General features: G+C 43.1%; 1 protein-coding gene across 1 annotated transcript; it reads left to right on the forward strand.

The window, feature by feature from the left end:
• The first annotated feature begins 4,683 nt into the window (after positions 1-4,683).
• Positions 4,684-25,829, forward strand: PRKAB2 (protein kinase AMP-activated non-catalytic subunit beta 2). Its single transcript, XM_069090205.1, has 7 exons — positions 4,684-5,126; positions 13,008-13,174; positions 15,010-15,103; positions 16,526-16,646; positions 18,518-18,651; positions 19,275-19,343; positions 21,228-25,829. Exons 1-7 carry the CDS (start codon positions 4,965-4,967, stop codon positions 21,303-21,305), a joined length of 825 nt encoding a protein of 274 aa, XP_068946306.1. The 5' UTR covers positions 4,684-4,964; the 3' UTR covers positions 21,306-25,829.
• The last annotated feature ends 511 nt before the right edge of the window (positions 25,830-26,340 follow it).

Genomic DNA, 26,340 nt, shown 5'->3' on the forward strand with positions numbered 1-26,340 from the left:
TTCATCTGGATATAGGTTCTTTGACAGGTATTTTCATCACAGCAACTCAGCTTTTTTTTTTAATAGCTCTGTTCTGGATTATTATATCTTCTTGATGTTTTTCCAATCTTTTTGTAGTGCAGTGGATATAGTGTCTGACCCATCCCCACTCCCCTTTCCTGTTTCCTTCTTTTTTCTCTCTGAGTTGGCTCAATCATCCAAGTCACTTTCATGCTGGCAGGTCAGGGGTTCCAGAGGGAGTATGCAAGCTCCTATAACTCACTCGCTGAGATCCTAGGAGACACCCTAGGTTGCGGGAGCTAGACTTATACTACTCATAACTGGGGCTTCTGAGTCCCTCCCTCCCCCCATATACTTCCCACTTAACAAATTGGCCAAAATGAGCTCAATTATCTCAGAAACATTTACTAAACAGAAGGCAAAGCAAGAGTAATAACATAATATGCCACCTGTAAACTGAGGGCACATTCTACACTCAATGTGTAAGTATCCATGGAGGGAGGGGAGTGGACATAAACTTACAGAAACATAGCAGGGAGGTGCATGTATAAGGAATGCCTGGGCCTGCAACAATTTACAACTAGGGACTACAGGCTTTAATGTCCTTTATCAAAGATAATCTGTGCAAAATTTACTAATGATTAGGCCATTTTCTTTTGAGATTTAAAGTTTTTGTTGTAATATAGAAAGGGTTTCCTCACTGGGGATTTTCTATACCAATAAAATAACAAATGTGGCTTAAATATATGCAGCATCCCCTCTGGATTCACTCTCCTAACTCCCTTCCAATAGGCTAGTTGGGTTCTAGAAAGCAATAACTACTTCTACAACATATGGAAACCAGCTGTTAGAACAACTCTGGTGTTATTCCAATCATTTAAAGCTCCTTAGGTCATAACCTGTTCTGTCTTGTCTCTGATACTTATTCACCTAACATAAGGAAATAGACATAAAAAGACAAAAAAAAAAAAACCCACTGTGCAATGATCTCATGGCCATGTGGTGACTGGGTGAGGAGATAGGGCACTTGTCCCTGTGCAACTTTCCCTGAAAGGCTCACAGCATTTCTTCCTTTTCACTGAATGCTGCCAGGAAGAGTTTTTTCTGTTCATTTGAGTCTTTAAGAAAAAAAAATAACAAAACATACACATGATCTGGGAAAAGGCACTATCCTCATACGTTTCTAGAAACAGGCTCCACCAAGTATCCACAAGGATTGGCAACAGGCAGAGCATATTGTACCTGCTCAAAGAGCTGGGGCTTTGATGGCCAGCCCCCCATGTTGGGGTGAGCAGGTATGAAGTTTGGGGTCAGTAAAAGTTTTGTAGTTTCTGGAAAGCAATCTAGCCTGCTCTCCTCCTTTTCAACTCTGGACCCAAGTTAGTGTCCCATTTATAACATGTGTGTGTATGTGTGTGTGTGTGTGTGTGTGGTGTTGTTGTTGGAAAAATCTATAGGGTTTTCATTCAAATGCATGTTGAAACTCTAGGCAACAGACATTTTCATCCATTTGGTCTTCCCTGTGTGGATAGGTTAAATTCCTTTGAGTGATTAAAAATCTTTCAGGAGGCTCTGCAATGTTTGGGGGCTTGATGAAATCAATAAAATATCATCTGCAAATAGGAGCATCTGGAAGACTTCCCCCTCCTCAGCCTGGACTCTGTGCTGGATCTCCATTACAACAGCAAATACTTTTGGTGAGTGAGCATCTCTGTTTGATACCTCACCTGATGCTTATTGTCAAAGGGCCACCGAACAGGGCTATTTTTGTTGTTACCTCTTCCAAGGAATCCTGAAAGATCTTGACGGATGGCTGGGAAAGACCTTGTAAAACTCACCAATGATAATTATAGTTAGCATTTATATAGTGTTTCAAGGTTTGCAAAGTTCTTTACAAACATTATCTCATCTGATCCTAACAATCTTGGGATGTAGGTGCTATTATCACCCCCATTTTACAGATGAGGAAGCTGAGGCAGATAGATGTTAGGTGGCTTGCCCAGGGTCACATACTCAGTATCTGAAGCTGGATTTGAATTCAGGTTCTCCTGACTCTGTCCAGTGCTCTGTCTGCTGAGTTAATTAATTATGTCAATCAATGAACACAATTGGATCTTATATCCCTACATTTTTCAGTCAATTTTGATATTGTTGTTAACTATTGAATATTGCTTTAGAAAACCTGCTTATTCCCTATTGGTATCACCATCAAGGACACCCTCAAGTCACGTAGATGACCTTTATAAATATTTAATATAGATAGGAGAGAGGCTACATAGCTTAGTGGTCACTGATGTTTTCTCCATCAACATTTCTTTCCATGCCTTTTGTATCTTTTCCTCTTGAAGACACTTTGTACATCAGTCCCTTAATGTCTTCAAAACTATAACCTCCAGAACATATTTCTATATTTACTTGGCCAAATCTCTGTATTTGTTTTCTTTAGTACCATTTCTACCTCAGGGACTATGATTTTAGGGTTGAAATATGGTGATTCCATTAGGCTTGGAGAAGTTTGTTGAAATGATTTTTTTTTTGTAAATCGTTTCTATTTTTCTTCTATTTGTAGCCTTCTTATCCTTTTCATCCTTGAATGCCATTGGGATGACTTTGTTTAGTTGGCTATCTTGCCAAGCTTTCCTTTAACTCCTTTGACCCTCTCTTGCTTTTCACTGCTTTATGAAATAATATTCCTCATAGTCATCTGTAATTCTTCTTTATAACATTTTTATAGAGTTCATATTCTAGCCTGGTATTGTCTTTGACAAACATTTCTCTCTCTTACACAAATAAAATGAGCTTTGTTGACCAAGGCATTTTCTGGATTCCTTCATTCTCTGTGTGGAAATTAATTTACATTGGTTTAACTTCTGGATAAATATATTAGCCAATGTTGAAATCATTTTTGTTTTCCATGAAGAGCTTATAAGACCCTTTTATAAGTTTTCTTGCCTTTTGAAATGTAGACAGTTTCATTTTTCACTATGTTATTTGGTGCTTACCATGTCTGGCACACACCAATTTTGAGAAAGAGTTCATGACAGGGAAGCTTGTGGCTTCGAAAATCTACAAGTCTTTGGGCTAGGCCATCTCCAGTAGTCCTGATAGTTATCTGGCCACTGGACTCAGATGGCTCTAGAGAAGAAAGTGACTTTGCACAGCCCTCCCTAAGTCAAATTAAAGTCAATTGTAAATCATGTCATCATCTCCCTGAAGTCATGGTCCTCTTTGAGAATGAAGGAAAAACCACAAGTCTTTGGATTTCCTCAGTTCTTTCTTTTAAACTATACTTGACCACATATATCTCCCCTTTCTCACCTTTTCCCATCTTTGGATTAAATCAACATTCACTCTGATACTTGAAAAAGTATCACTGAGAAAAAGTGAGGAAGGAGAGATGTATAGGGTTAAGTGGGGTTCATAAGAAAGAACTAAGAAAACTCAAAGACTTATAGATTTTATAGAATCTACAAGCTTCTGTATCATGAACTTTTTTTTTGCTTTTTTTTTTTTCTTTGGAGGGCAATTGGGGTTAAGTCTTGCCCAAGGTCACACGGCTAGTATTTTGTGTGTGTGTGTGTGTGTGTGTGTGTGTGTGTGTGTGTGTTAATTGTCTGAGGCCGGATCCGAACTCAGGTCCTTCTGACTCCAGGCCTGTGGCCCCTGTATCATGAACTCTTTCTTGAAAATTGGTGGTAGTGGGATATGCTGAGCCCAAAAACATAGTAAAGAATGAAACTGCATTTCAGTAGGCAAAAAAGTTTATTATTGAAGTGGGAGCTATTCCTGAGTTAGCTGTCTGTGCATAGACCATTAACTTTTCACAGTCTGATAAGAATTAATAATTAACAAGAAAATTCATGAGAGAGACTGCCTAAAAGAGAAGTGAACAGAATCAGGAGAATATTGTATATAGTAACAGCAAGACTGTATGAAGAGCAACCATAAAGGACTTAGCTGGGAATACCAATGTGATGATCCAAGACAATTCCAAAGGATGCTCTCCACCTCCAGAGGGAGAACTAATGAACTCTGAGCACAGATTAAAGCAGACTTTTTTTTTTGTTTCTTGCTTTCTGTTACTATTATTTACAACGTGGCTAATAGGGAAACGTTTTGCATGATTTCACACGTATAAATCAGTATCATATTGCCTACCTTCTCAAGGGCTGGGAGGGAAAGAATTTGGAAATACGTTTTTAAAAAAAAATTAATGTTAAAAACTTTTTTTTTTAAATGTAACTGGGAAGTAAAAATAAAAATGAAAGATAACTGTGTAAATAATAAAATACATCCTGAATTATTTAGGCAAGATAGTGAAAATTTAAAATGGGACATGGATAACTGAAATGCCACTGACTCCTACTTTCCCCGCCCCCTGGGTCTCAGTTTCTTCATCCGTGCCAAGGATGGGCAGGGCGATACAACCTCACCTAGCTCCACAGTCAGACTGCTAGGCTAGGCAGCGGAGGGCTCCACCCCCCCCGGGCCACGCCCACCGAGCCACCTCGAATACCATCGAGAAGCCTGAGAGCCTAGAGGGTCATGCGCGGGGAAGGGGCCCAGGGAGGGCCCCTCCCCCACCCTCCCCCCGGCGGCTTCCTCGCCATTTTAGGAGGAAACGCAAACCGCGGGCCGGCCCTTCCGTTTCAATAACTTTATTGAGCTCCGAGGCGAGAGGGCAACGATCTCTACGCACGCGCGGCCGCCTTCCCGCCCCTCCCCCTCCCGGGAGGAGGTCGCTCCGCTGTTGAGGCGAATGGGGCGGCATCTTCGGTGGGGGGCGGCTGTCCCGGGGGATTCCCGGAGGGCCGTCGGAGGAAGTCAGGGGATCCCGGGCTCCTGCTGGCCATCTCCTCAGGAGAAGGAGGGGGTGGTGCCCTGAGGAAGCCCGGGGAGGGGCGGCGGCGGCGGAGAAGCCGGAGGACATACGCACTCCCCTGCTGGGGGCCCCCAGAGCGGCCATGGGCAACACCACGAGCGAGCGGGTGCCCGGAGAGCGCCACGGCTCCAAGTCCCACCGCGCCGATGGCGCCGGCGGGCAGGCGCACGGCAAAGAGCACCCACACAAGATCATGGTGGGCAGCACTGACGACCCGAGCGTTTTCAGCGTGCCCGACTCCAAGGTGCGCAGCGCGCGCGGCGGGGGCGGCGGGGGGCAGGGTGCCCGCGCCCCCTCCCCTCCCCTCTCCATTCTTTCTGCCAGTTTCGGACTCGGAGGCCGCTAGCTTTCTAGGCTGGTCAGTTGCAGCCGAGCGCCCTGGCGCGCTGCCCTCCCCCTGGTGCTTGGCCTTGGTGTCTGCCGAGGCTTCCGTGGGAGCCGTCTTCCAGGATCTAAAGAGCTGTCATGGGGGAAAAATGGGTTAGAGCAAGAACTGGCTGGCGTGAATGGATGGCTAGTGAAGGGGGGCAGTTGAGGTCGGCTCACTCAGTCTTAAGCCAAGAGCGGGGAGGGGCCGCCCTGGAAGCCCAAAGCAGGCCTTGCCCTCAAGGAGCATCCATTCTAAAGGAAGAAGAGATCGAGCAGACCCCTAGATACTGATAAAATATGTAAAGGGAAAGGGATGTCGAGTCAGAGGAGGGGCGGGGCAGGGCAGGATGGGAGGGGAAAGGGTTTTTGCAAAAGGTAGGTTTTGACCTGAATCTGAAGTAAGCCAGGTAGTGGAAAACGAACGAGTAGGGACCTCGGAGTCGGAAGATGGGAGTATCATGTTCGAGGAGCAGCGACGAGGCCAGCGTCCCTAGATCATAGAATGGGTGGAAGGGAGTAATGAGTAAGAGGACTGGAAAGGTAGGGAGGGCCAAGCTATGAAGGGTTGTTTAACATATAGATATATATATACACACACAGACACATATATACACACGTGCAGATATATTATACACACATGTGTATTTGTATATATACACCTATACGTATCCTGGAAGTAATAGGGAGCATTCAAGTTTTTTTTAAATTGTTCTACTTGTTGGATAGTCTTTTCTTAGAGTGAGAAGAGCACTTTACTAAGTAGGGGAGGGCTTTAGGAAGGTCTCTGGCTGCAGATTTGGGGGATGTAGTGGGTAGGCAGACAGCAGGTTGTTGAAATAGCCCAAGCATGAGTTGATAAGCCAGGTGGTGACTATGTTGGAGGAGAGAAGGGCATGTATAGGAAAGATGATTCCAAACAAGCAGGTTTGGCTACAGATTTTGGGGTGAGTGGAAGTGAGAAGCTAGGGATGATTTAGGAGGGAGGGTGACTGGGAGGAATGCAAGGGAAAACTGTATCAATTCGAACTGTCTTGTCTAAATCAGGGATTTTTGCTTTTGTGTGTGTCATGAACTTCTTTGCCAAGCAAGCCTATGGACCTCTTGCCTGAAAATAATGTTTTTAAATAACTGAAGGAAATGCTGAATTTCACTTAGAGGTTCGTGAAAATAGAAATGTGATTCCGCTCCCTTCCCTCCCCCCCTCGTGCAAGTTTACAGATCTTCTGAAATCCAGGGGTGGGGGGGGTGGGGAGAGGGGCTAGGGTCTCCTAGAAGGCCAGATATAAGGGTTACTCATGGGATCCTTCAACAGTGAATGACTTGACAAGTAGGAGCTGGGGGGGAGGGGGTGATTTGAATTTTTTATCTGAAAAAGACCTGAGGGTTTTATTGGACCACAAGCTCAATATGAGAACAGTGTTACATAACCTAAACAGGGGTGGGGAATCTGCGGCCTCAAGGACATGTGGCTCTCTAGATCCTCAAGTATAGAATTTTGAATCGAGACTTCACAGAACAAATTCTTTTAATCATTTAATCCTTCAAGAGAACTTGTACTATGAAGCTCGGATTCAATTGAGGACCTAGAGGGCCATATGTGACCTTGAGGGTTCCCCACCCCTGGCCTAAGAAAATAATTCAGTCATAGTTTCAAGTGGGGGGGGGGGGTTAGGAATACTGGAATATTGTATTCAGTTCTGGGAACCACAGTTTAGGAAGGCCATTGATAAGACACTGGTGTAGTGGAAAGGGCTCTGGACTTAGACCTATGTAGACCTGGTTAAAATCCCCCCTACTTAAGTCACATACAAGCTGTGTGACCCTTGACAAATAAATCACTTGGTTTCTCTGTGCTTTAGTTTCTTCATCTGTAAAATCAAGGGGTTGGATTTGATAACCTCTAAGATCCCTCCCCGCCCTAAATCTCTGATCTTAGGAAGCTGGAGAATGTCCAGAAGGGCTGTAGGCATGCCCTGAAGACCATGCAACATGAGGCGTGTTTGAGGAATGGGAGGATGTTTTAGCCTGAAGAAGAGAAAACTAGTGGAGCTGTGAGCCCTGCTTTCAGGTATTCCCACAGGCAGTCATGTGGAAAAGAAGGATTAGATTAGTTCTGCTTGGCCCCAGGACAAGCTGGGAATCCTGGGTGGCAGTTACTGGGAAGGAGATCACAAGTCTTTGTGAGGAAAAACTATCCAGCCAGGAGAGCTGTCCAAAAATGGGTTCCTTAGCTTTGGGAAGTTAGTGGATTTTCCTTTACTGGGTCCTCAAGCAGAGTGTATAGGCCATTTGTCCGGTCAAGTCAGCAAGCCCTGAGAGCTTACTAATTGCCAGGCAATGAGAGGGAGTCTGGGAGGGTCAGGAGAGGAATGAAGGGACTGTCTCGGACGTTTGTTGCTTAGGGGCTTCTCTAACCAGGCCTGGGCTAGATGCTCCCCTCCCTCCTGGTAGATATTTAATTAGGGCTTTTTGAAAGATTAAAGTAAGTGTGATTTGTGGGGTTTGTTTTTGTTTATCCAGGTGGGGCTCCCAAAAGAAGGGTGTCCGCTGTTGGGTCCTGTTTATTTCTAGGTTTTTAGTCTGTGGTACCTATTGCTAAAATGGCTTGGATTGGGCACGTGACTCAGAATCCTTGGCTGTCCTGTTGGATGTCAAACATCGTAAGTGAGACTTGCTTATAGTTATGTGCCCTGAGGGAAAAAGGGGGAAAGTAAGCTGAGCTGACAGTGCCCAGAGTAAGGGACTGGTTCAAATTCTGCCTCAGCTACAAGCTGTGTGACCTTGGGCAAGTCTGTGCCTGGGATGCGTCCGATTCTGTACCCTCTGAGGCCCCTTCTGACCTCATCCCATCAGCTGCCTCAGCTGCCTGGCACTTTCCTGTAGTTGCTCCTCTGACCACACCTGGGCTCTGGATGTCCACTTCCTCGTTTGGTTTTACGAATTTGTCTCCGTTTTGCTCTAATTCTTTTCATTGTTGGCATCGCTCCTTTACTTGTCCAGACTTGGCTACAGGGCAGTTTATGAGAATGGCAGGTAGTTGATTTATTCAGTCTTGTTTGTAATGGAGGAGGTGAGTTGCTCCGAAACTGGTCACTTCGGGTGTAGGAACAGGAGGGGAGACAGACATACTCTGTGTTTTGGGGCTTCCTTCCCAGTTTTAAAGGTAGTGTGAAGCTTATGCAGAAAATTCTTAGACTAAATAGATTTTTTTCTCCATCTCACTAGTGTCTCAAAATGTCTCAAGACCAAAGGACTCCCAGGCATTTGGGGCTGTTTGCAGAATTCCTAGGGAAATTTAGAATGATTTTGACTCTAGATTTAGAAGAGAACTGAAGCCTTGATAATAATGAGAAATTTTATGATTTTGTATAGGGACTAGATCAAGCCAATGATGAGACCTGAAGCTTTCAATTTAATTCTTTTAGAACCTTCCACTTTAATCTATTCTGGACTTACTTGTGTATCCTAACTTGGTGAATTAAAAATCAAGTGAGAATTGATACTTGTGTCTTTTTTTAAGGTGATGGGTGTGCCTAATACTACTCTTCCTACCCAACCAAGTTTGTAATTTAATCCACTGATGACACAGCATGTCTTATTTCTGGAGTTTGTTTACTTTATCGGTACATGGTTGAGAAAGGATTTCAGTTCTGGAGGTGAAGATAAATGATAGTAGAAACATATCCGGGTATTTTATTTTTTTCTCCCCTCTTCCTCATAACCCCTTTCTATCAGCTAAGCTGCTTTCTCCATTAAATCACAGAGAATCATCTCACTGTGATTTGCCTTGTGATACTTTTCCTAGATTCCTGTTTCCTAGAATGGTGGCTCAAGGGTTAATCCCTTTCTTCCTATTTACCTTACTGGGAAGAGCAGGCTCCCAACAGATGGTAACTGTCCAGTGTAAGGCACTCCCCCAGTTTCTAACAGTTGGATGCCATTTAGGCTGGACATAAACAGATGCTGATTTCAAAGTATGGAAAAAAAGTAGCCTTTCCCCATTTGCCTGATAGTGACAGTGGTGCCTAACATCCTAAATAAAGACCTGGGTCACTGCCCCTGAATTTGGGCCTCTTGGATTGGGTCTCTTTCCCCGATTACCTCTTCCTGGTGGTCGTAGGGATAGGGATAGAGCCTGGACCTGGGATCTCATTAACATAGTGAGCTCCTGGACCACAAAGCTTCCCCCACCTGCTTTGCAATTTAGAGTTTCAGAGCAAAGATTCTTAGCCTAGATCCTGTGAACTTGGTTTTTAAAAAATGTTTGATAACTATATACATGGAGTGCCAGCCCCCAAATTCAAATGCACCCTCACACACTTGCTGTGTAATCCTGGACAAGTCACTTAACCCTGTTTGCCTCAGTTATTCATCTGTAAAATGAGCTGGAGAAGGAAATGGAAACCACTCCAATATCGTTACCAAGAAAATCCCAAATGGTGTCATAGACAAGACTCAAATGACTGAACAACAACATATTTCAATATAATCTGTTTCCTTTATAATTCTATGTATTTTATTTTATTTATATATTGTTCCAATAAAGGATCCATAGGTTTCACCAGACTGCCAAAGGGATCTCACACACAGACATACGCACACTCTCTCACTCACACACACACACACACACACACAACACACACAGTTAAGAGGAGCCCTGGGCTTACACTCAGCTTTTCCAGGGCTCTGGAGGCAGAAGGGGTCTGAGCTGGCCTTAAACTCTAGCCTTGCTGACATCAGGCCAGTTTTGTTACCATTGGGTCTCACTGCCTCTCAGTCCTCTTAGAAAGAAGAAAGCAGAATTTTTTAAAGTTCTTTTTCTTTTGTTATCTACATATGTCTTGATGGTTATTTCAGGTTGTTTACCTAAAATATCTTTTTTTTTTTAATTGTAAGAGGCAATGTATTGCTGTTGATAGAGTGCTGAGCACGATGCCAGGGAGACCTGGGTTCAGATCCAACCCCATACACTAGCTAACTGTAGCCCCCACTGCTTTGGACAAGAGCTTAACTCTCCAGGCTTGGAATCTGTACTGGTAGAAGGACATCTCCTAGAAGCAACTGGTGGGGTTGATATCAGTGTGGCATTGAGTGCTGTGTGACCCCATCTGAGAGGGAACTGCTGGAGTCTGTTAAGTCAGTCATGTATCTGATGTATCATGTAATAAAAGGTTAGGGGTTTTGGTTTTGGTTTTCCAGCTGACTCAATGTAAAAATTGGGAAAATAATGTTGACTCTTTTCCAGTGTTTGCTATCTATCCGTGTGCCTCATACAGTATTTTATTACAAATTTAATTATAGTCTCAACAAAAATGAGCAAGAAAAATGAGAAATAAAATCCTAAATAATAAGATAAATGCTGAACTATTTGCATTTTGATCATAGGAAACACTATTTAACCTTGAAACTGTGATAACATGTTATTTTTTCTTTTTCATTTTGGGTGCTTATGAGGCATTGGTGTTATTTTTAAGATGTAGTCATTATCAGTATTTATATTATTCTGAATTTACTTTCTTTGTGTGTTATCTCTCCACATAAATTATCTTTTGGGGAAGCTTTGAGAAATTCAGAGAATCATTTCATATGTTTGGAAATAAAATGCTAGATGAAAAGAAATTATGAATATTTTTTTGTTGTTGTAATTGTTACCAGCCTTTCATTTTATTTTTAACTTAACAAAGCTTTGAAGATTCTATCTGCCTTCTCACTCTGGTTATCTAAGGCTGGGGAGAGGAGAGTAGTGGAAGGAGCCCAGTGAGTAACTCTTCTGGTATTCTGTAAACATCAGGGGAGTTTGGCACTGCCTCACTAAAGGGAGCTGTTCAGACCTCATCACTGCTGCTGTTCCCTAAGTCTCCAGAGTCTTCCACCCATCCATTTCTAAATTAATTAACTTAGAGCAGATTGAGCAGAGTAAATAAGGTTTATGTACCTCCCTCCGAATTTGTGAAAAATTGATCATTGACTGGGATAGTTCATCAAAAACATATCCCTTCCTGATTCCCTTTCTGTTATTGAAAACTACTCATTAGCAACAGAGCCTCATAATTTCTTTTCTTTTCTTTTGCTTTTTGGAGGGCAGTTGGGGTTAAGTGACTTGCCAGAGGTCACACGGCTAGTTTTTGTGTTAAGTGTCAGAGGCTGGATTTGAACTCAGGTCCTCCTGACTCCAGGGCCAGTGCTCTATTCACTGCACCACCTAGCTGCCCCTCAAACCTTGTAATTTCAGCAGAGGAACTCACAGTACTTAGAGTGTCCTTCATCCTGATTTATGGAAATCATTTTCTAGAGAGAGAAACTGCTGCTCTGAAAAGGTAGAATGATTTACCTGTAGTCATTGATAGTATTAGAAGGAAAACCTGATGTTCATATGCTATAGTCTAAGCTAGTCTCTATTTGAAAAGGAAATTTATACTAATGGAAAATTGTTTGTTAGGCTCTAGTTTGGGTAACCTTTAAACTTTAGCTACTCCAACCTCCTTTTTTTGGTGCATCCAAAAATTCAGTAATTGTTGGATATTCAAAGCATGTTATAAAAATGGTCATCTTTATCTTTACAACCTATGTCTCTGACAAAGGACTCATCTCTAAAATATACAGAGAACTGAGTCAAATTTATAAGAATACAAGTCATTCCCCAATTGATAAATGGTCAAAGGATATGAACAGGCAGTTTTCAGAGAAAGAAATTAAAGCTATCTATAAGCACATGAAGAAATGCTCTAATTCACTATTGATTAGAGAAATGCAAATCAAAACAACTCTGAGGTACCACATCTCACCAGTTAGATTGGCTAAGATGACAAAACAGGAAAATGACAAATGCTGGAGAGGATGTGGGCAAACTGGAACACTAATGCATTGTTGGTGGAGTTGTGAACTGATCCAGCCTTTCTGGAGAGCAATCTGGAATTATGCCCAAAGGGCTATAAATACTTTCATACCCTTTGATCCAGCAATACCACTCCTAGGGTTATATCCCAAAGAGATCATAGAAATGGGAGAAAGACCCATATGTACAAAAATGTTTATAGCAGCTCTTTTTGTTGTGGCAAAGAATTGGAAATTAAGGGGGTGCCCATCAATTGGGGAATGGCTGAACAAGTTGTGGTATATGCATGTTATGGAATACTATTGCGCCATAAGAAACGGGGAGCAGGCGGTCTTCATATTTACCTGGAGAGGCTTAAAAGAACTGATGCTGAGTGAGAAGAGTAGAACCAGGAGGAATTTGTACACAATTACAGACACAACGTATGTGTGATGACCAACTTTGATAGACTGGACGCTTCTCAACAATGCAGGGATATAAGTCAATCCCAAAAGACGCATGATGGAGAGAAAAACGTGCATCCAGAGAAAGAACTAGAAAGAACTAAATTTATATCCAGGTGGAAGCAAAATACCTGATCTTTTTCGTTCTCTTATTTGATTTTATGTCCTCTTTACCATTTTTCATTCCAGCTGGTATAATCCATCCTTATAACCTGACCATTGTATAATGTGAAAGTATTTACAGATCCTATAATTGATTATAAGACGCCATGGGGGGAGAGGGGAAGGAGGGGGACAAAATGTGAAATTCAAGGAATTGTGGAATTGAATCCTGTAAACTAAAAGGAAACAAACAAATTAATAAATTAAAAATTGAATTAAAAAAAAAAGATGGTCATCTTTAAGGCAAACCCAGCCCCTCAGCATGGGGACCAGCTGTACTTGATTCCAGGGATGACCTGGGTATTTTTTCTTACAGCTCCCAGGGGACAAAGAGTATGTGTCCTGGCAGCAAGATTTGGAAGACTCTGTCAAACCCATGCAGCAGGCCCGTCCCACAGTCATCCGATGGTCTGAGGGAGGCAAGGAAGTCTTTATCTCTGGATCCTTCAACAATTGGAGTGCCAAAATCCCACTCATTAAGAGGTAAAGATAGGTATCTGTAGTGGGTCCCTTGGGTCTCAAACTGGGACTAACCCCTCTTCCCAAGAGGAATAATGGAATTAGATCTATAACTCTTAAGGATCATTCATAAGGTGCTCAGCTCTGTGGCCAGTATTTCATGTTTAGTAATATGCGAGTCCTGTTACTGTACCTGGACTATTATTTATAACATTTATGCACAGAGAAGCTCAGCCTTTGAGACCACAAATGAAGTCCTGTTGTGTACTTTTCATAAGTAAAACCCCTTTTGATGGAGAAAAGACATCAAGAGGCCATGAGAGTCGTCGCGAAAGTACTTGGCAGACTGTCACTAGGAAGAGAGATTAGACTTGTTCTAGGTGGTCTCAAAAGGCAGAAAACAAGAATAATGGGTGGAAAAAGAATCGGTTAAGACTCTGTGTCAGGAAATGCCTCTTAACCTTGAGAGTTGCCCAAAGTGACACGCCCTACATGGGGAAGTAAGTGGTGGATGTTCCCCCATGGAAGGTCTTCAGGCAAAGGTTGGATGCCTTCTTGTCCAATATGTTAGAGTGGTAATTCTTCTAAGGACCCTGAGGTTCCCTCCAGCTCTAAAGCTCTTTGCTTCTGTAATGGTGGCTTCATTTCATTCAGAATGACATACTGCCCCAAGTCTTACAAGGTTTCAGTGTAGTAGTAAGTTTTTGGGGGGAGAGAAGGGGAGAGAGAGAGAGAGAGATGATGATGTTATGGTGGAAAGAGTACTAGATGGAGAATTAGTGTGAATTCCAGCAGCACTTCTCTCCAGTGGCTAGAACTTACACTAAGCTATTTATCCCCTCTAAGCTTCAGTTTCCTTATCTGTAAAATGGAGATGATGACACCTGCCTCACCTACCCCACTGGGTATTTGTAAATATGAAATGAGATGTGGTTGGTGAAGGTTCTTTGTAAATTGTAAAGCACTAGTAAATATATTATAAAGAGGATCATTAAGGTCTTTCTGGGGCTAAAGTGGGTGATCCTTTTATCCCACACAGCATTTTTAGAGATCGTTTCTTCCTCCAAAAGTGGAAGTTATTTCATAATGAGCTTGTTAACCCACACAGTCCTTAGAGGTCTAGGAAAGAAACTGAACAAAGTATTAGAAGATGGCTCTCAGTTACTTCTACCCAGGGCTTATATTCTTAAAACCGGCTCCTTTCTTCCCAGCCTCAGATTGGAGGATGTCTTTTTGTGGACTGACTTGGTATGACTAACTAAAAATAAATCCCTTTAGGGAACAAAACCCTTTTGACTCTCTTCCTGTATATAGGTTTAGAATGGAATTCATTAGAGATAGGTGGCAATTATTCATGTAGATGCTGCCTGATTATAATAGAGTGGAGAAGGGACCTCATGTCACAGGTACTGTTGGCACCAGTCCAGCGTGCTTTCCCCTGCTCCACATTGAGGGATTTTTTTTCTGTGTTGATAAAAGTGCAACTCTGTGTAAATATATGTAAATAGCCCTTGTGCCAAACCAACCTGCCATTCCAACAAGTTATTAAATGGCAGCTCTTTAAGATGAAAAAATAACAGCAGCTTCTATGAGACCCAGCATGAGCCCTAGAAGCGGGGGCATCTTCGTCACCCGACAGGCTGCGCAGTCATGGATTGTTCAGGGTCTTCATCCTGCTTCAGTGAAGGGAGTATCCACGCTGAAACAAGTCACAGTTATTGAAGCAAAATGTGAGGGCAAAAGGACAGAGCATTGAAGGGACAATTGAGGAGGGCCACGTGTGGTGGTGGCCACTGAGCCAACTTGGGAGCCCGTTGGTAGAGTGTCTCAGACTCTTTTTATCCTCCATTTCCTTGTAGCCACAATGATTTTGTTGCCATTTTGGACCTCCCCGAGGGTGAGCATCAGTATAAATTTTTTGTGGATGGCCAGTGGGTCCATGATCCATCAGAGGTAAGTGAGCTGTTGGACTAGCTCTGACACCACTCATCCTTTCATTCTCGTTGCCATTGCTCCAGACCAGGCCCTCTTTGCCTTTCACCTGAAGAGCGTTAGAATAATTTACTAACCACATCATCATCTGTGGTGTGCCAACCTTCCAATCTATCCTACACACCATTGCCAAATTAGATCTGTTGTATATTACGAAAAATAATCACATCTCTCCTCTACTCCTCTACTGTCTTCCATTTAAAAGGGGAAAAAACCCATGCTTATTTAAGTGCCTTGGTGTATACAAAGAACTGTGATGTCTTTGGGCATACAAAGATTTTTTTTAAAGCCGACAAAGTCATTGTCCTTGGCAGCTCCTCATTGCCAATTGAGTACAAAGTCCAAATTTAGCCTGATGTTCAAAGTCCTCTTTGATTTGTTTTTCTAGCCTTTTGTGACCCTTTCTCCTCCTCATATAATTTATACCTTAGCCGAACTGAACTATTTACCTTTATGCATCCTGACATGCCCTGTCTTTTCTCACTTTGCTGGAAAGATGTCCTATTCTTGGAAGGTTCTTTCTCCTTTTCCCACATTTCCAGCTGTTAAAATCCCTTACCTCCTTCCAAGTTTAGCTCAAATGCATTTTTGTACATGTAACTTTCCTTGATTCCTCTTGCAGGAAGTGCTTTTTCACACCTATGACCTGTATGTCTAGGACTATGTCCATTCATTTGATACTAATCACATTCCCCCTTTTTAGCACAGTGAGGAGATTCCAGTGGAACTGAGTCAGAAGACCTGTGTTTGTTCCCTGGTTCTGATATTTGTTAGTTCTGTTATTATGCGCAAGACATTTGATTTCCCTGAGTCTCAGTTTCCCCTTTATATGATAGGCTAGTGATACAGAGTCACAAGAAAAGAACTTTGTGAAAAATTTAAAAGAAGTTTTCTCTCCGCACGATATGTGCCTTGTGTGTAGTGGACATGATGCATTGAATCAAACTGAATGTATTATTATTATAGCTGTTTGTGAATATACTATTTCCTCCCATAGACTATAAGTTCTTAGAGGACAAAGAACATAGCTTATTTACCTTTAATTACCTTTGGTGGCCGACACCTAGACATAGTAGGTGTGCCTTCACTCATCGGAGGAGATGCTTAATAAGTGTTAAGTTAAATTTAGTCCTTTCATATCTTAAATACATTTTTGTCAGGACTAAAGGAAAGGAAAAACTTTTTGAATGAGACATCCTGGTGTTTGTGATACAGGATTCTCGTTGGTACATCGCGTTGTCATGGCTTTTGATCTGACACCACTCTTATTGAATGTTGTTCCTTGGTGAAAGAGAACGATTAGGTGTGGTAGGGTTAGATGTCAGCCAAAAGGAGGTGATTCTGGGAAGGGACCTCATTGTACTTTTCGTTTTTCTTTTTCAGCCTGTCGTTACCAGCCAGCTTGGCACTATTAACAACCTGATACACGTCAAAAAGTCTGATTTTGAAGTGTTTGATGCTCTGAAGTTAGATTCCATGGAGAGTTCTGAGACTTCCGGTCGAGGTAACTTACATTTCGATCTTATGTACAAAACCCATCTTAAATACACCGCCTTCCTAAGAACTCCCTCATCTCCTTTCTTTGTCAGGTAGATGTTGATACCTTCTTGAACATCTAACCATAAGCGTTTGGATCATCTTTGGTTTTAGCTGTTTCTGTCCAAGTATAACTCACTTAGACAGTTTATGCCCTGGTGCCTTTTTACTGGTAACCATACCAAGGGCTCAGTAAGAAAAGTTATTTGGACCTTCTCCTCAGGTTCCAGATCTTACTGGTTGTCCCACTCAGTTGGGAATTGGTTCAATTTACTATGGTTGATGAGGACTGGTAGGTAAAAAAAAGAAAAATTAAAGGGGAGAAAACTTGCATGTTTTTTATTTCTTGAAAGTTTTCAATTAAATTAAAAAAAATTTTTAAATATCCTTAGAAGAAAAGAGCTAATTTTTTTCTTCTTAATTTATCCCATTAATGATATAATTTATCATTGAAGATGGGCAGATAAAATCAGCCTTTTGTTAAGGATGGGGCAGATAGGAAGGCATTTGTTTGTGGGCAGTAGAGAGGCAGCCCTTAGCGAGAAGGTGCAGGTGGTAGAGGGGCAGTCAGGCAGAGATATGGGCTCACTTGTGGACCTAGGAGAGCACTGAGGGGTAGAAGCTATGGAGGTTGGAATGAAGGCAATAAGGGTTCGAGGTGGATGACAGCAAAGGACATTTCAGAGTTCCTGAAAAACAAGGTGACGGTGAGAGCAGTGGCTGCCTGAAAATCTCCTTACCTCACATTCTTAAGTAATACCTTCCTTATCTTGGGCCAGGATCCTGATATATCTTGGCAATTAAATTGTAGTTTGTAAGGACCAAACTCTGGCTGCCCAGAGAAGCAAATTATACTGCCTTCCAATATACCCACTCACTGTGTGTGCTTCATCTTTGATCTTTGCATCTTTTTTCCTTTATTCTTATCTTATTCTATTAGTTTCTTTTCCCCTATTTTTTATTAATTAATGGTAATGTAGTGGAAAGAACATCCTGTTGGGAAGAATGCAACATGTGCTCCATTCCCAGGTCAGGCACTGACCAGCTGTTTGATCTCTGATCTTTTTTTTATTTGTTTTTTAAGATCAAGGGAGGTGGGAAAAGTAAGAGAATTTTAAAGTACAACACTCAAAAAAAGTTGCAATCTTTCATACATAAATATTTCTTTGGGTACCTTTTCCCCCACTTCCAGATATAAGCAGAGATGAGACAGACATTATGGTACCTCTGGCTCCAAAGAAATAATTGGTTGATGGCCAAGAGATCTGAAATGACCAAGTTGCCCTTTTGTTTGTACTTGTATAGACTCTAATATATGTTCTCCTTGAATGTGTAGCTCATTAAAGCCAGGGGTTTTTGGACCTCTACTCTGTCTTGTTACATGAAAGTATATTTTATTTTCTGAGCTTAGACTAAGTCATTGATTCCTGACCCTGGTTGATTTTCAGCAAAAAAGTCTCTAATTTTTTCACAGCGTGTTGAAAAGTCCTTGACAGATTTTCAAATGAAAATTAATTTTATTTAACTTTAATTTTCAAGATGAATTTGCCAAATAGCATTTTCATTTGATGATGTGAAGTCAGACAAACAGGTTTCCCCTCAGTGGAGGTCTTCATGAAAAGACCAAATAGCCACTTGTTGGGTGTGTGGAAAAGGGAAATTCTTGGTCAGGCGTGAATTGGACCCTTTTCTTTGGCATTAGCAGTCCCTTCCAAATCTAAGAGTAAAGTTACTTCTGCTCTGAAAGCATTAACTTTCAACAAGGTTATCTTTCACTAGTTCTAAAGTCTGTGATTTCTATTCATGTTTTCCTCTAATACTTGGGAAAATTTCTTTCAGACCTTTCCAGTTCTCCGCCAGGGCTTTATGGTCAAGAAATGTATGTCTTTCGATCTGAGGAGCGCTTCAAATCCCCACCCATCCTCCCTCCTCACCTCCTCCAAGTTATTCTTAACAAGGACACTAATATTTCTGTGAGTATCTTGTCACTCTGCCTTTTTAAGGTTTGGGGCTTCTCAGAACTAGCAGGGATGGAAAGAACTCCATAAAAAGCATTGGCACCTAAATGACAGCATCATAAGCCAAAGGTCCGGCATTCCAGAAGGTGCGGATTCAGGAGCAGACGCCCAGTGCCATAGTACGACACCAAGTTTTAGTTTTCTTCCCCCAGAGTAGAGTTGTGGATTCATAGAATACCAATACCAGCATGGAGTAATCTGTTGGTTTTAATATTGTTAGGCTCAGAATATTGACTTGCTGAGACCGATTCAGTAGGTATTTATTGAGCATTTAATATTGTCTTTGTGCTTTGGGGCATATAAAAGAAGCCCAAGACTTGTTCCCCACCTTCAGAGAACTAATAACCCAGAACTGTAATCAACATAATGCATTTTCATGAGGATCTTGGGCCTTCAGATCTCCATTGTGGGCCTGAGCTCTGTTAAGAAGGATTAAATAGATTTCATGTCTTCAGGTTTTTGCATTTTAGCATTGCTGTTGGTGTGAATTTCTGACCAACGTAAAAGGCCTTTGAGGAGGGGGACCCCCCGTTTATTTACTTTGTATTGAGCTCTGGTGTTTTCTTTCTCTCCTTCAGTGTGACCCAGCACTTCTGCCTGAACCAAACCATGTCATGCTGAACCACTTGTATGCATTGTCCATTAAGGTGAGTGATGGCCTGGCCACTCATAAGGATTCCTGGAATGGGCATAAGGTAAAAGAGGTGAGCTCGGAATGTAAGGAAGATGGTATGTTAGGCTGACCTTGCTGAGCTCTCCTCCTACACTCCATAGTGATGCCCAGTTACTTAGGGGTCAGCTTCTTGTTAGGAGACTCTCCTCCAGTGGTGCTCCTTAACTGGACCACTCTGCCTTTGAATAAACCTGTCTGTTAGCAGTTTGTTGCTTTCACGGTAGTTATTAAATGGCACCATTTTTTTTAGTAAGTTTGTGGAATTCATAGCCAGAGGAGGGCCCCCATTCACAGAGAAGGAGAAACTTGAGTGTAGAGCAGAATTACTCTCAGAGGGTAGCCGAGGAGCAGGGGCTGCGGGTTTCAGCCGCCATGTCAGGAGCTGACAGCTAGGACCTTCCAGAAGCACAACGGGCCTTCCAGGGAGGTTCTGGGATCCCTCCCACTACAAGTCTCCAAGGAAGGGCCTGATGACCACTTGTCAGGTGTGTTCTCTTTGTTCAGGTCTGGGTCAGACTAGAAGCGTGGCCCCTGAGGACCCTCAGTTTCAAGTTCAGCCGACAGCATGTAGGGAGCTCCCAGTTTCTCAGTGGTGTGGGTTAAAGGGGTCACCCCGTCTGCGGCAGCTCTCAGGCTCCAGAGTCAAGCCTTATGCGTTTTTTGACCCCCCTCAGTTTTCAGGAATTAGGGCTGATTGAAAAAGAGCCCCGAGATGCCCGGTCCCCAAACACGCACGTCCTCGCTGTTCACCCTTTTTTTGGGAAGCGTGGTAAGCACATCGACGGAGCCCAGAGTGTGTGCCAGCAGCTTGGCCAGGCACTGGGGACGTCTCTTAGTTGTCACAGACTGTCCCCCTGTTGCCCAGCGGCTTCTTCTCTTCCTGAGAAGCTGTCTCCCTTACCTCCACACCTCACTCCCCAGGTCTTTTTCTCTTCTCTTCTTTGGCCTTCTCCCTTTATCTTGTATAAGTGATTAAGCGTAGAATGTTTGTGGAGTAACGTTGTATGTGGGAGTTTCTTAGAGAACCTTGGTTTCTAAATTTGGCCTTTTTTAATCTTTTTGTCATTTTATCCTATTTCAGAAATGCCCATTTGTCATTTACATCGGTCTATTTTTTGTCTTTCATGCTGATTGTAGGCCTGGCATCTCCCCAGTGGCTTAAACAGTACTTGATAGTATGGAGCAGAAATACCAGAAAATGGCTTTTACTTCTGAGTTCTAGCTCCTAGTCCAAGGACATACCTTGATACAGGGGAGTTTATCCTAGGCTTGAGTTATTCCCAGATCTGAGGATACTTGGAAAATCAATTAGAATCTTTGGAGCTAAACTACTGGATCATTCTTTTCTTTTTTTTGCTTTTTTTGGGGGGAGTAAGGTAGGGCAGTTGGGGTTAAGTGACTTGCCCAAGGTCACATGGCTAGCTTTTGTGTTGTGTCTGAGGTCGGATTTGAACTCAGGCCCTCCTGACTCCAGGGCTGGTGCTCTATTCACTGCGCCACCTAGCCGCCCTTGGATCATTCTTTTCTAGGGGAGATTTGGGAGTTTGGGCCCATTTTGAACTTCCTTAGATAGCCTGTTTGTCCTCGAATGACAATAAACCAGATAAGAGCTGGGCATGCTTTAGAAGATTTAAATTCACTAAAATGTCTCTGTGTTTTTCTTGCTTTAGTCTTTTCCTTTAGACACACTACTGCAGAGATTTCCCTTCAGAATATCCTCAATATTTCCTCCAGTTGATCCCAGTTCTTGACATTGATTCATGTTGAGAGTTGCTGGCTGATGGCTGGTACTTAGGGCTTACCGGTGAGATGAGCCTTGGAATGAGGAATTAATTGCACCTTTTTTTCTCTCTTCCAGGACAGTGTGATGGTTCTCAGTGCCACTCATCGCTACAAAAAGAAGTATGTCACTACTCTGCTGTACAAGCCCATCTGAATGGATCCCTCTTTGCTGTCCTAGATGTGGGAGAAATGCCCTCTTTGTGTTTCTGGGCTGAACCCCAGTCTTAGCTTAGAATTGAGAACTGACTTGAGCTTTGAGGCCAGTTTGTGCGTTACTGAACCTCCTCTGAGTAGTCTCCACTGCTCCTCCATTGGACCGCAGGGGAGCCTGTGGGTTTGTGTGTGTGTCTGTGTTTGTGTGTCGTTTTTTTTAAAGAGGAAAGGGTAGGCTTATGCCTACATTGTACATACAGTATAATAATGTTATTGGAAACCTGGCTACTGTCAAATCTCTTTCTGTAGGCTGCCTGTTGGGTGCTTTCCAGAGGTCTAGGGGAGCAGAAGTGGGAACACCTCTTAAAGCTGCTTTCACTGACCTGCATGAAAGAGTGAATGTGCAGGAACCTTGTCCGGCATGGAACCTGGTGATCAAAGGGGTCTCACTGCCAGCCGGGCACTCCCGTACAACGCCTTGCATCTCTCTGTGGAAGCTGTCCTCGATTCAGTGGAAGTCTTGTCTTTTCTCAAGTTCCTCAAAGCTGTGATTTTCCCCCCATACGGCACTGTTCATTCTTCCTGATCCCTTCCCCAGCCCCCATTCCTCACTCTTCCCTTCAGGACTTAAGGACACAGGTGAGGGTCCCTGTGAAGGGCAATGGGCATGGAGACCTCGTTTCCTATGTTAGGCTTTGATTGTCCAGAGATACCCTTTCTCTTTAGACTGTATGCCAACATGCTCTCTGTTGGCTTACTGTAGTTCTGAGTGTAGAAACACATTCAGGAGGTCCTGAAAATGGCAGTGTTCATAAAGCATGTTCTGCCTCATGGAGGCTTGCTCTCAGCTCCCTGTGGCAGACAAGAGAAGGGTCCCAAAGGGAGATCCTGTTCTTGAGCCTAGCTTCCTGAATACTTACATTTGGACAGCCTTCCCTGGGCCTACCATTATAATATGTGTATGTGTGTGGTGTGTGTGTGTGTGTATTATATATAATGTCATCATATAATTGACATTTCTATAATGCTTCAAAGTTTACCGAGCATTTTACATAATCTCATTTGACTCTTATAACTCAATGAAGTAGGTATTGCATATATTTTCCTCATTTTACAGATGAGGAAAACTGAGTCTGAGAGTAGTTAAGTGACTTGCCCATGGTTACAAAGCCAATAAGTGTCAAAGTGGGATTTGAACCCAGACCTTCCTAACCTTTAAGTCCAGCCCTCTGACCCCTCTGCCATGCTGCTCTAGATGTAAGTTCACTCTGGCTTCCTCGAGTTGAGAAGGGAATTCTTTCATCCCTAAGTCTCTTGCCTTGAAGCTGAAACATGAGGTGGCACCCTCGGTTCTTTAAGAATTGTGCACTGAACTCTTTAGAAGATTTGTTTTTTTTTTTTGCTCCTCGTTTTAAAAGTAACTTGACTTTTGGCTTAGCAGAAATTATAGAGCCAAATTCACTGTTAGATTGTTGAGGCTTGAATTTTTGCCAAGTGTCTACGATCCTTTCCTTTTTACAGAGAAATAGGTCATCTGTCTAGCACTCAAGGAGGCCAAAGCTGTTGCTTGGTGAGTGACTCCCAGACTGCCCAGGATGGAACGTGCCACACTAACAGGGCACTAGCAGGTCACCTTGCCTACTTCCTCCCTATCCTGAGCTGAGCTTGGAAAAGACCTGTTGTCTTGGGAGTGTAGCCGTATTGGTTCCCAGCATCCTGGCCAGGATGGCTCAGTCTTAGCTTGGTGGGAAGGGCAGGTATGCCCTGGTAATGGGGCCAGTGAGTGAAACTCACTAGGGACTCAGCTGATTGTGGAGCTTAATTTATCCTGCTTTGGACACTTGAGACTTTTCCACCTTTGCACCAAAAGTCTTGTATGGACACCGTGCTTTGGGCCCAGATGCCCTTTGCCTGGAGTGGTGTTGTTGTTTAAATAGGTCAGATCACATGACACTTTGAGATCTTGTTTGATGAAATATGACATGAATTGAGTGTGTCACAGGTCAGAGAAAGAAAACCTGGATTTCTTTTCTGTTACACAGTGACGCCTCTTGCCAGGTTCTTTGTTGTGATAGGATCGAACAAAGTTGTTGTTGTCCTATCAAATGACCTCTGTATTCACATATTAGATTTTTCATTCCACACAGATCTGTAGAGCACTGGAGTGAGGCAGGGAAGGGGCTGCTAACGTTCTCTCTCAGGCCAGAGGTTTGTGGCTCAGTGACGGTGGGTTGTGGTGCTGGCGTCCTCCATTCAGCCTTCTGTGCTCAGCCGCAAGTAAGATGGAAGCTAGCCAACCAGTTAGAATGGAATTGGTAAAGAGGGGCATGGCAATTATCTTTACCAGTCCTTACTGCCTTCTCCATGGTTAGAGTACTTTACCTGAATCTGAGAAGCATCCACAAGAATTGTCTTGGGCACCTAGAAGGAAATGGCCCAGAGCATGACCTTCTCTGCTTTTTAAAAGCTTCTACCGGTATTTGTTTAAATGATACCTTTATCTTAGAGATTCTGATAAAGTTTTGGAAATGAGGGGCAAAAGCAACAAAATGTTCTTTTGAGCTCTTTTGTTGGTCTTTTCCACAGAATGTCTGAGGGGAAGCTGGATCATTAATAGAATGGGTTGTCCTTCAAGGAGGAAGGACTGTGAAGGAACCAAAACATGATATAGACACACTGGGGAAAGGGGGGAGCAGGGGGGAGTTTGGGGCTCCTCTGGTGTACAACTTGAGGACACTGGAGAGGCTGGAGGGCAGGCGGAGCTTTGGCCAGTCACAGAAACTTGACCTTAGCCAGGGTCTGCCAAACCAAGTCCCAGATCTGAGGGATGGATACCCAGGAGGAGGCATTCTCCTCCATCGTGTGCGCATTGACCTCACTCTCGGGGCTCCCCATAAATACTCGTTTCCCAGGGATGTGGTCACTCAATTCAAATATCACATAAAACAGACTTTTTAAGCCATAATGGAAGCAATAAAATAAAATAATTAGAAGGCTCTTTGGAGCTTGGTGAAATGTGTTTCACCATATCCCTTCATTAACATAGACCTAGCCAGGAATTGGTTCTCCATCCCCACTACAAAGAATTTAGACGTTTCCAGATGCAAACTTAGGAAGGAGGCATGTTTCTGAGAGGGGTTTTTAGTCTCTTTCCTACTCTCATGGTTCCCAGGTTTCTCGCTTCTTAGCAGACTGGTGCCTTGGAGACTCTAAGTTATAACCTCTTTAACCCATTTCTTGCTTCCTGGATGGGAAAATCTGTTGCTGCTGAGTTGAGATTGCCATTTAGAAAGTCAAATCGGGGGGAATGAAATGAATGCATTGGTTTAGGAAAGCCTCTTTCAGCCATCTTTTCCTTGGAGAAACAGATGCCAGACACACAAGTATTTATGAGCTCTTCAGTATTCCAGCGCCTTCCTAAATCCGAATCCTCAGAGGGTTGACTGGTACGAACCAGCCAGGATATGAGCCTGAGTAGTTCATGAGTTTAGTCTTATTTCTGTCTTGAGAGCTAAATTCTGCCATTGTTTATTAGCTGCTGCTAATAGTTATTCACAGTATCAAAGTAGTATGTGATGGGTCAGGGCATTTGCTTCAAAGTGGACAGTTACACAATTGACGGCAGCAAGGTATAGCTCCTTTGTAATTTTGGAGCATGAGGGCCTAAGTTAGTACTGAAAGAGAACTTCTGGGACTTGGATTTGGGACTTTCAGTCCTAAATAGGCCCTTCTGAGTCTTTCATAAATTGGACCGAATTGAGTCACTGTTCTAGCGTGCTACCTGAGGGGGAGGAAGTGTTACTTTCTGACAAGGTTCTGTTTCACTTAGAGAAGAACTTTTCAGTCCAAAGACCGTAGAAGTTCCGTATTAATTTCTCTGATATGAGGTGGTTTCGGTACCGCCGTGCCCAAAAGAACCCTGACTAACATAGAGGTATTTCTAGAAGTGAAGTTTGAGAAAAATGTTGGACCCAGTAAATTTTGTTTAAAAGATTTAACTAGTGAAGGGTACCCACATTGAGTATTTTTAAGTCTCGGAGATTTCTCTTTCTCTCTGCAAGACACTTCCTTGACCAGGATGTTGTTTCAGGGCACCCAAAGCAGGAATGCCCATTTGTTGAATGGTCTTAAATCTTTGTATGGGCCCTTGAAAAAGGGTCTGCCTGTTCCAGTACCTTTATGTGTTGGAATGATTTGAATGAAGGCAGTTTTTCGTAGCCTACTCACTTTGAGAAAAAGGGGGTGAATCTGAATTTGTGGGAGGGATGAAACAACTTGAGACAGGCTCCTCTGACTGGTGCTTTTTGTCCCTAATATTGTGAAGGAATAGAGTTGACCTTTGATAGTCCTCAAGACAGGCAGTTCAAGGAAGGTGTGGAGCTCTTTGTTTTCCTGCTGGTGACCTATGACTGAACCCTGGCTGAGTTGTGTGATATCTGTAGAACAGAGTCTCTGTAAAGTCACATGTACCAGTTTCTTTTCCTATGAATATGACTCTTAAAATAAAGATTATCGTACAACACAAGTTTTGTGGTTTCCTCCCATCATTATATGCTGTTGAGGCACACCAACCCTGGCAACCGGAGAGTTGGGATTATTCAGAAGCAGTCAGCCCAAAGACAGTTTCCACAACTTCACGTTGCGTTGACCTGTTCATTCATTCCTGCCTAATAAACACGTGTACTTAAGCTGGTCATTCCTCTACTTCCTATGAAGACTCCAGACACAGGCGTGCAGCTAAAGACAGTCGTGTATGCTCAGAGTCTTTCCACGGTGAAATGGAAACTACACTTAGAATGATGATCACATCTGAACAGACTAATACAATGCGGCAAGGTGGGGAGAGCTGAGTTCAGGTGTGATCTTCACGTTCTGGCTGTGGGACCCTCCCGAGTGTGCCGATGGGATCTCCACTGAGAGAGGGGACGCCTCCCCAGGAGCTGCCCACCCTGTTCAGACCTGCCCCTCTCCCCTGTGTCACATGAGGTAGCAGTGAGTTTCTGGAGGGGGGCCACATTGGAAAGCATCGACGTTAT

Source organism: Petaurus breviceps, unplaced genomic scaffold, assembly GCF_028583685.1.
Source record: "Petaurus breviceps papuanus isolate PSGF00001 unplaced genomic scaffold, PetGlider_PUasm1.0 186, whole genome shotgun sequence".
In the NCBI taxonomy this organism is placed as follows: domain Eukaryota; kingdom Metazoa; phylum Chordata; class Mammalia; order Diprotodontia; family Petauridae; genus Petaurus; species Petaurus breviceps.

Bases quoted from the DNA above. Each gene is read 5' to 3' on its own strand.
- PRKAB2 (XM_069090205.1), top strand. From the start codon at position 4,965: ATGGGCAACACCACGAGCGAGCGGGTGCCCGGAGAGCGCCACGGCTCC. The intron at 5,127-13,007 runs GTGCGCAGCGCG...TTTTTCTTACAG, and splicing joins TCAGCGTGCCCGACTCCAAG to CTCCCAGGGGACAAAGAGTA. The intron at 18,652-19,274 runs GTGAGTATCTTG...TCTCTCCTTCAG, and splicing joins ACAAGGACACTAATATTTCT to TGTGACCCAGCACTTCTGCC.